General features: G+C 40.4%; 1 protein-coding gene across 1 annotated transcript; it reads right to left on the bottom strand.

Moving 5' to 3' along the window:
* Window positions 1-1,107: 1,107 nt before the first annotated feature.
* Window positions 1,108-10,193, bottom strand: LOC105041842 (uncharacterized). The gene is made up of 27 exons (XM_010918890.4): window positions 9,818-10,193; window positions 9,094-9,232; window positions 8,909-8,980; window positions 8,617-8,688; window positions 8,188-8,259; window positions 8,041-8,112; window positions 7,886-7,957; window positions 7,670-7,741; window positions 7,517-7,588; window positions 7,325-7,393; window positions 7,134-7,205; window positions 6,863-6,934; window positions 6,168-6,239; window positions 6,005-6,076; window positions 5,815-5,886; window positions 5,666-5,737; window positions 5,124-5,195; window positions 4,932-5,003; window positions 4,785-4,856; window positions 4,606-4,677; window positions 4,394-4,462; window positions 4,238-4,309; window positions 3,867-3,940; window positions 3,439-3,567; window positions 2,670-3,017; window positions 2,033-2,409; window positions 1,108-1,685 (listed from the first exon to the last, which is right to left on the bottom strand). Exons 1-27 carry the CDS (start codon window positions 9,906-9,908, stop codon window positions 1,317-1,319), a joined length of 2,961 nt encoding a protein of 986 aa, XP_010917192.1. The 5' UTR covers window positions 9,909-10,193; the 3' UTR covers window positions 1,108-1,316.
* Window positions 10,194-10,597: the final 404 nt, after the last annotated feature.

The following is a 10,597-nucleotide window of genomic DNA, read 5'->3' as shown; positions in this document are numbered from 1 at the left end:
TGATTCAGATAGCATGTACCATTCATTCAATGAAGATTGATTGAGGTGTGCATCTTGAACCTCTCTCTTTCGACAACTGTGAACATTAACAACGTTTCCCCAACAAAAACCCTAGCATACCGACTGAATGAAGCATGCAAAATGGCACATTGTGTTGCAATTCGCTATGGCTGAAATTCCAAAGTAGTATATGAACTGGTTTTATGCATTTGTCCGAGATCATTTAGTCTAGATCCATTGATTGTCCAATTCGATTGCACCCCTGCTCACGCCCGTACCATTCCCAATCAATCTGGAACTTCAATAAAACTCCCAGACAAATTAGACCCTGTTCTTTCTCTAATTTATTAATTTAATTGGACTCCCGGCTTTTTATCAGATTTACCCGGACTCGCTCTTCCTCTCTTCTCTGGAACATGCAATGCACAAGCCTAGTTGTTAGTTTAATTAAAATTTAGCTATAATACAAATATCGTATACAGATTATTCAGGCTCAACAAATGCTAACCCAGCTTAAACCATTATAGGATACCTATGGCGAGAGTACAACCCTCCAGACGGTTTTAATGGGCGGTTTGATCACCATCGCGAGATTGGCCGAAGTCGAGAGAAGTTTATGCCAACCCAACCTCAAATAGATTGGACATATCCTTCAGCATTGCAATGAACCAATAATTCATTTAGACAATATTTACTACATCCAAACCAAACATACACTCTCAAATGAACCCCATCCATACCATTCACAAGAATGGCAAGCCATACAGAACCCATCGAACGCTACAAGATGCACACATGCCATCCGCAGAAATCCCCATTCGAGAGAATCCAAACAGCAATAACTTCGAGTCCCAACCATCACAAAAATCACGAGAATCTCCCATGACAACGACGCGTGTCAGGTCAGGACCATTCAAATCAATCATCACAGGCCGACCCCTACAGCCGAGCCCAGGTACAGCTAAGACCTGACCCAATCGCACCGTAAATAATTTACTCTCCCGGGAGGAGCGCCAAGGAGGTTTCCCCCCACAACAGCAAGCAGTAATTGTACCAGAGACAACTTGCACAAGGCACAGTGAGAGGCCCACACCACTCCACAATGTCTTCATCTTAAACAGCACTAGCTACCAGCTTTCCTCATACCATCCAAAACTCTTGAAGACAGTTCACATGATTCCAATGCTACAACTAAAAACATCAGCAGCATCCCAATTTTTACAGTGAGACCCTACACAAGCCCCCCTTTTTCTCTAATACTGAGGGGAATTTGTAACTATCCGCTGCCAAAATGTCATTGGACTGGTAGACTACACTTACTCCGTGTTCTGCGATATCACCTCGCCAAATTTGAGGAAGAGCTGAGCATCTGAAGTGCTGAGTGAGGCAGTGCAGGTCAGGGTGGTTGGATTCTTGAGGTTGGCATACTCATCGATGTAGCTGGGCACCGATGGTGGCGCTGGTAGGGGAAGCGGCGGGGAGTGCTTGGGTGGCGGAGTGGGCTGGACGAGGCATCCCAGGACCCGAGTCACCTCGTGCATGGTCGGCCGGTCCGATGGTTGCCTCTTGGTGCAGAGGAGGGCCAGCTGGAACACTTTCTTTACCTCACCGAGATCTTTACATGTGGAGGTGATGTCAGGATCCACCGTCTCCATGACAGCATTGGTCGCTGTCTTTGATAGTATCTGTCCAACAGATGGAAGAATCCATATTAGTTCCTGATGGCCACAGCTTGCATCGTATTATTGGTACTCAAAATCAGTGCTGATGGGCTCTGTGACACCGGGGAACCATATAATGGTGTACTGCACTGCAGCACCACGTAATGTACGGCGATGCCCAGAGACTACAACCCACATGAAATGCTTCAGATGCATGGTCCCACATAGACCCCAAAAGTTCGACCAATCAAAGAGCAGGATGATGCAAAAGAATCATTGCGATGCCATTTTTTTTTTCGACAGTCTAGGTGATCGTAGTTCATAAATAGTAGCGATTAGTAAGGGGAGGGGAAAAGGATGAGACTGTTTACCAACTGATGGAGATTGCATTCATTGTCCACAGCCTTTTTTCCGGTCAGAAGCTCAAGCAGGACGATCCCATAGCTATAAACATCGGACTTCTCATTGAGGCGGGAAGTCCGAGCATACTCGGGATCAATGTAGCCAATGGTGCCCATGACATAGGTGGACGTATGGGTCTTGGAGACACACAGGCTCTTTGCTATACCGAAGTCGGTGAGATGAGCCTCATAATCTTTGTCCAAAAGTATGTTTGATGACTTGACATCCCTGTGAATAATTCGAGGGCTGCAGTCATGGTGGAGATAAGCCAATCCTTGGGCCGCTCCCAGTGCAATTCGAAGTCGAGAATCCCAGTCCAACTTTTTCTTCTTTGTCGGACCTGTAACTGGCAAGAAGAGAATAGCTCTTGAGGGATTGGATACTGACAGTAAAACCATTTAAGCTATCAACAATGGCATTGAGAGCAGTTGTCTTATTGATGAAAAAAATTACGTGTGACTAAATCTGCAAACCATGCAAATCTGAGAATTAACATGTGCAGGCAAAGTAGGTTGCATCAAAAACTTTATAATATAAAAACTTTAAAAACAAAGAACCATGAGACAAATTAGGAGATGCGCATATCAAAGAAGGAAGCATACAAACCATGTAGAAGATCCCAGAGGCTGCCATTCTCCATGTAGTCATAGAAGAGTAAGTTGCCAGAAGGTGACAAGGAGTAACCTTGAAGGCTAACCAGATTCCGATGTTTGATGCTCCCAACTGTCTCCAGCTCAGTCTCAAATTCCTTTAGGTTGTGTGGGCAGTGAGAATAAAGCCTTTTGATCGCCACTGGCTTGCAGTTCTTCAGGACACATTTGTACACAGTGCTTGAAGCACCATACCCTATTATGTACTTCTCACTCAAGTTTTCAGTCATTCTCATTATGTCTTCATATACATGCAGCGCCATGTTCATGTGCAGGATAACAAGTTTTGGCGAAATATTGTGGACTGCACCAACAGACACGTGGAACTCGGTCTAAATCAGAAGGCAATTATGCTTCCACAAAAAGAGAATGAAATTTGTGCTAGCTGATATTACAAAGCAGAGAGACTACTTGGTCGGCAATGCATAAAATACATAGCCAACAAGAGCAGATGAAACTAATTTTCTAATATGTTCCATTACATGACAAACGACATATTGTTTTATTTTTTGGTATTTCTGTAAGGGCATCTTCTGACAACATTCATTTTTGAGTACACAATTTTATGGACACCATTACCTAGCAAATTCCAATCAGTTATAGCTATTATTAAATATACCATTCCAACGATGAACATGAACTTTGAACACAAGAAGATCATGATCCTATCCGGATAGACTGCACAGCCATGTTATGCATTCAGGGACATAAAGACCAGAGCTTACCTGGCTTGCTTATAGAGCCATCTGAAAATGGTGGTGGATGGTGTGGCCTGCATGCCGCCACTAGGATCATCAAAAGAATCACAAGCGCACCCAGTGCAATGCCCAGAATGGCAGCTTTTGAGATCGAAGCTGTATGAATGATGGTAGGCAAAATAAGGATGATAAGTTTACAAACTACAAGCTAAAATCTGATATTAATTAAATATTATACATCACAAAACTAAATGCCTTTTCTAAAGTCAAAGAAATCAACTGAGAGAAGTCACTTTTCAGAAATCTGTAATGTCACCACTCCCTGCTGATCAGATTTCAGCAGAAGCATATAACAGCTGGTAAGCTTACCAACATATTTAATGGTGAGGAGGCACCAAAGCCCAAAGGTTTCTTCAATAAATGCTAACGGGAAATTAAAAGGTTGAAGTGCTTACCTCTCTCTGGTGGATGGGATGAATGACATGGAGAACTGATCCAATAGCCACAAAGACCAGGATTTCCTATGAAGCTGAACACAGGAGAGAAATATTCACTAAATCAAGGATTGTGAAGGTAAAAGCTCAAAATTTAACTTCTCAAATACAATACATATAATCGCGTATACAATTGTGGGATGAATCCTTTCTTTTTTTAAAAAAAAATCAGTGAAAATCTGCAATCAAAAAAGTTATAGAGCGATCGCCTTTATTTATTTTTTGAGAAATTAGGGTGACCACCAATCATCCCCAACCCCCCTGAAGAAGCTGGAGTTTTTGGCTATGCATGAATCTTTGACCATGTATGTCATTATTATTTGGTTCCTCACCTGTCTGGTGAAAAACGGGAGAAGTTGTTGACAGTAGGAATATCACCAGCAAAATCATTGTTGGATACATTCCTGTTCACAGTTGCGAGTTGACAGGTTGTCAGCATATATCCCTTTGCCTACTCAGTTCTGAAAACTCTGGAACAACTAACTTACAGTGTAGCAAGACTTAAGCAGTTAGTTAACGGCATCAAATCACCTGATAAATTGTTGTTTTCTAAATTTCTGCAAAAGAATCCCAAAAGATAAGTAATTAGAAATACTGGACATGCTAATATAATTATTCCCATGTTAAAATGAAATGTAGTTACATTTATCACTTAATATATTGAAATTTTCTGGTAAAGGAGCATGTCATAAAGACTCACAGTAACATCAGACTTTGTAGCTGAGTAAACTCAGCAGGAATTGAGCCTGAGTGGTGATTATTTGACAAATCACTGCAATATATATATATATATATATATTTTCCCCAAAATCAATAATTAGTCATAAAAAATAAATCATCTCAAATGAAAAATCTAACTCTTGGTCATGGAATTCTTACATCTCCATAATACTCCTCAAGTTTCCAAACTCAGCGGGGATGGACCCATTAAGATGGTTGTTGCTCAAGTTTCTAGAGGATAACAAGCAATCATGTCATTAAAGGAAAGTATGCAAAAAGGGAAAAACAGATGTTGGCCCAACTTACAATTTCAAGAGATGCTCTAAACTGCCCATAGATGGAGGAATGGACCCACTAATCTTGTTACATGAGATATCACTGCAGAAAATTGCTTCATCTTGTTATATTTTTTTACAACAACAAGCATGTCAAATGAATTCCTGAAACAAAGCATTCATTTGTCAAAGCCAAAAACTTCTGCAGACCATTAGTACTTACAGAGTATCCAAATTGCCAATTCGTGATAGTTCAATGGGGATAGGGCCTGTCAGATTGTTTGACGAAAGATTCCTGCAGACGGCAGCAAGAAACTAATCATTACTCATCAGCATTAATAGTTAATCCTGTAAGCAGTGGACCATGACAATGTGCCATGTAATATAGGCGAGTAATTAAAAAGATATGTAACACAAAAAAATGGGTTGATAAATTTCCTACACAAAGCACCATTTTATTTATGAAAACTGATTTTTCTGCCACATCTCTTTTGATGTAGGAAAAAAAATATCGACTACTGTATCTTGGTGCATGAAATTGCTTGTTGCATGCTGAATTGTTTGCCTTGCAGTGTAGAGGCCGGCTCCATGCAAACCAAATAATGAAAAAAAAAAAGACAAATTATTTGAGAAGCAAAGGTAGATGTGATAATCAAATAAGATTAGACACAATTAAGACCAGAAGACTTGAATATAATGTGTGCACGCACCAACAAAACCACCATTGAAAGTGGGGATATATACAGAGCAGGGGAAAGAACTCACAAGTATGTCATACTTTCCAGACTTCTGAACGCCTGGGGAATGGTTCCATTTAACTTGTTCCCATGCGCATTGCTAAATATAAATCAACATATCAGTAACACTTTGGAGATGGATAAAACTAGCAGGTAAAATTGAAGCAATATACTTACAAGCTATTAAGGTTCACACATGAGCTCAAGTTCTCAGGAATTGGTCCTTCAAGATTGTTATTAGCAATGTTACTGCAAAATTTTGCATAATCACGTTCTCACATTAATTTTGGAGTGCAGATAATAGTTCAGTGGTAATGTGTATATTCTATGCTATTAAAAAGCCAAAAATGCTCTAGAAAATGCATACAGGTCAAATAAATCAGTAAGGTTGCCAAGCTCTGGTGGGATGCGCCCAGTGAGATTGTTGTCATTCAGTTCCCTGCATGTTGAAATCAAAAAATAAAATAAAATTAAGTAGCAAGACTTGGACAAGACTCAGGTTCAGAAGGTAGTAATAGAAAACTCCTTACAGATAATGAAGCCTTGTCATGTTACCAAGCTCCGGGGGAATCGGTCCCATCAGTTTATTGCCTTGCAGATACCTGTAAGTTTTGAGGGCTTGTTTCATTCTTCCATGCAAACATAAGACTTCCAAAAAACATATTATAACTCAAAATGTGAAGCCATTATTTCCCTCAAACTCCTTAAATGAGCCAAACTAAATGAATATCTTGGCCCTTGGTATCTTTTGCCATGCATGAATATTTGGTTAATGTGCTTGATCAAAAAATTAATTACAAATTCCTAAGTTTCCTACGCAATGTATCCTCTTCTTGTCTGTTTTTCTTCAGGTGTAAGTTTATGGTATACAGAACAAAGCACAGTGCCTTACATGTACCTAAGTTGAGAACCTTGTTGCTATTTTTGGACACAATGCATTCAAATTTTCAGGTAATTAAGTTTGCCATTCTGCATCCAGCATGCTTGGACTTCCGACAGATTGTCTATGCATTCGTAATTACTACATTGGCAGACAAAATCAGGTCTATGCTATTCATCGATTACGTACAAACAGGAAATCAATTAAGCACAATATCAGACAACTAAAAGAACCTCCTTATCAATCTGAATATTTCTATTGCCAAATTTAATTCAAAAGCTGATAAAAGCCATCCGCATCAAGTTTCCATTCACAACAAGAAAGAAGCTGCTAATAGTTACTTACAGTTTCTCAGTGTATGTCAAGTTGCCCAATATAGGAGGGATTGGCCCAGTTAATCGATTATTGCTAAGATCTCTGCAGCACGAAAATAAAGACAATAAGCCATCCGGAACAAGCTGTGCATGTTACTAACTGGACTTTGGTCCAAAAGGCATGGCATAAATAATATATTGAATTGAACAACTGATATCAGTACAAAATTATATGGTTTGATGCATCCACTTCACTTGCAATTGGTTGTTGTGGAAAAAGGAAGAGAGGATTAATAACTTACAGCACTGCAAGAGCCTGCATCAGACCAATGACAGATGGAATGGGACCCGTAAACTTGTTCCCTTGCAAAGATCTGATGAAAAAAGGATACAAAAGCAGCCTTAATAACTCTTCTCAATAGGTTTCGAAAGGACGTCCCTAATCATATAATGACTCCAGATTACATCAGAGCATGAAATGTAGTGCACATACAAAGTTGCAACTTGCAAAAACCCGATGTTAAACGGAATCTCTCCAGTGAGCCGATTATAAGATAAGTCCCTACAATTAGAACAAGATTTCAGAACTACAACCGTCATGTAGGAAGTTTTGAATACCATAGAAGAAAGAGGCTTTGGTACGTTTGCTCTTTTGGGGAAAAAAAAAAAAGGCTCATATACGTACAAAACTTGAAAACTGGTGCAGTTTCCGATATTCTCCGGTATGTTCCCCGTCAAGCTGTTGTTCTTTACATCACTGCAAAAATGCATAATTTATTATAAACCAAGTATGTGGATAACCAAATGAAGGCCGGTTAAGATAGGAATGAGAACTCACAAATACCACAGCCCAGTCAACTGGCACATATCAGGTGAGAGGGCCCCTTCTAAATTATTCCCTCGCAGGCCCCTGGTAAATAATCCCCATTAGCAGTGAAAAATAATATCTGCATCTCATTCGACCAGAGTTATAATCAAGCATGTGGAGGACAGAAGTAATCTAATTGAGGAATTTATTTGCACATTGCACCATATGAAGGTTGGGATTACTCACAAGTATTGCAAAACTTCATTCCAGTATATCAGCCTGGGTATTTCCCCACTTAATTTGTTTTGCGCTAGGTCCCTAGAGTAGAAGTTAACAAATATTGAATCAATGCAATCAAAAGTAACTGGGCAGAGGAAAACAATCAAAAGAAGAAGACTTACAAAGTCTTTAAATTTGGAATCTGGGACAGGGTTGATGGGATGGGTCCAATCAATTGGTTGTTTTTCAAAATCCTGAAATCAAATAGTGCCATCCCTGGTGAATTCGACAGACGGCCTTGACGATTGTATGTCTATCTAAACACTTACAAGTTTTCCAAGTGTTTCAACTTTGATATCGAAAATGGTATATCTCCATAGATATTGTTGAAGGACAAGTCCCTGAACATTTTTTTCAGAAAAAGAAAATACGTTTAGAGCATTAAAAACCTATTTCAGTACTCCAGAACATTTACACCCTACAAAGGAAAAAAAATTCAAATTACCCTCCAAAACAAGGCAATAAGTACTGGTGTGCATTTAACATAGTGTTTTATTACCAGTGTGTCAACTAAGACCCCCATAAGTCAACCCAGTATTAAACAACTTGCAAAACGCACCCGGTCAGAGCCTTATTATATTCCACTTGCCCAATTTAAAATACAACATAACAAGAACACCACTTACATGGTTGAGCCAATCTAGATTTCAAAAGACAAGCATTTAGCAAAAAAATATTCACAGCCAAATTGCACTTACAGTACTTTCAGCGAGGAACAATCGCCGATCTCATCCGGTATCTGCCCCGAAAGACGGTTCGCTTTCAAATCACTGTTTAAGAACATCAAAGCAACCAAACAAATTAAATTCTAAATAACATCAGTAATATGGGGCCCAAATTACAGTGCAAGAACATAAACACCTAAGCAAGGCAGCATGGAACATTTGTGAAAGGCATCAAACACATCCTTATCCGTATTACACCTAAAGCTCGACATAAAGAATGACAAATCAACATCTTGGAAAACAGACAGAACTTGGTAAATCTTACATAGATACAATGCCTTTCAGATTTCCAAATGCTGGCGAGATATCTCCATCAAGATTCAACCCCGATAGATTCCTAATTTTTGACAGAGAGAAAAACCATGAGCTCACAGATACCTTAAAACAAGAAACGGAAACCATGGTCTATCTTTCAGAACTCAAGAAATTCTTCAGAGAGAGCATTCTTACAGAGCGACGATATTGAAGGTGGTGTTGTCGCAGGTGACCCCTCGCCATGAACAGTAGTCCGAACCCGTGGCTTCGGTCCAATCGTACAAGACATTGTCTACATTTCGGAACGATTTCTTTATCTCCATGAGCGTTGCTCCTGGAGGAAGAGAAATGTTGAAAGCCAACACACCAAAATCTCTTCTTTCACATGAAATGTTAATCATTCAGAAGTAAATCTAAATTTATGGCAAAGAATTAAAAGATCTTAGCCCGAAGATTTGAAGACGAGAGTAAAGCATGTGATCTTTGGATTACAAATCAAATCTTTTTCAATCGAGCATGTAACAAAAATCCAGCACAGAATCTGAAGCCTTTGCCAGCACATCTAGATTTTATAGCCACTATTTAACTTCCAATAGTGGATGGAACAAGGGTTTATTGTTAAAAAATTGAAAAATTAAACAGTAAACGAAGAGAAAAAAGGGATTGAAAATGATAAAATGGAGGAAAAATAAAGATACATGAAAAAAAAAAGGATTTTTAAATGATACATGTGGGTAAAAGATGGAGACCAGGAAACTATAGAACCCAAAAAAAAAAAAAGCGTACTTTGCGAGCAATAAAATAATAAGAGACGAGAAGGAAATCTCTGCCTGCGGAACAGAGTATTACAGTCATTAGAATAAAAAAATGAGAACCGATACGCGAATGCCGGCATCTAGTAGGAAGCATGAGAGCTTACCGTCTTTCGTACCGGCATCGCCCATGACGACGGAGCTCCAAACTCCGAAGACAACCAGAAACGCCAGCCATCCTCTCCAACGACACGCCATTGCCGCGGCCGCTACCGTTGGTATCGCAACGGACCGAAACTCGAGCTTAGACTCATGGGATGGAGACCGGCACGAAGAGGGATCCCTGAAACCGCTGCAAGATGCGAGCTTTAGAGCAGATGCTACGTCGGAAGGCGAAGTGGAGTCGGCGTGACAGAGATGGACGGGTCTGTATTGTTCTAGAAGGAGGGGGAGGAGGGTGACAGCTCCGAGCTCTTGGCTCGCCGGCGAAGGGACGAGCTCTTATCGCCGAAGTCCATCTCCCGCTGCTAGCTCCAATAGAAAAAGACAGAGAGAGAGAGAGAGAGAGAGAGAGAGGAGAAGGGGGGGAGGTTTTTAGGGGACGCGGAGGTCTCTCGACCGGTCACATCGGTCTGGCAGCAGCTCTAAATACAGTCCATTGCCTCTCTCTGTCCGCTGCTACGTCTGTAGAGAGAGAGTGTGAGAGAGAGAGAGAGAGAGAGAGGTTTGCAGGGGGTGGCAGGGGGTGCTTTTCGGGCTTTGTTATTTTCTTTTCTTTATAACCAAAGTTTTTCCTTTTTTTTTTTTTTTCCCTCCCTCTCGCTAGATTACTGTCCTAACGGAATTAGGAAGGCCCGAAGAAAAAGAGAGGGGGACGTGGCTGGAGAAACGGAATTCAGCGCCTGGCTAAGCTGTAGCACTGTTTCTGTGACTGCGAGACGGTGGGA

This window comes from Elaeis guineensis, chromosome 3, assembly GCF_000442705.2.
Source record: "Elaeis guineensis isolate ETL-2024a chromosome 3, EG11, whole genome shotgun sequence".
NCBI lineage: Eukaryota > Viridiplantae > Streptophyta > Magnoliopsida > Arecales > Arecaceae > Elaeis > Elaeis guineensis.
The sequence above is the reverse complement of the archived record's forward strand: the minus strand, read 5'-3'. Positions and strand labels throughout refer to the sequence as shown.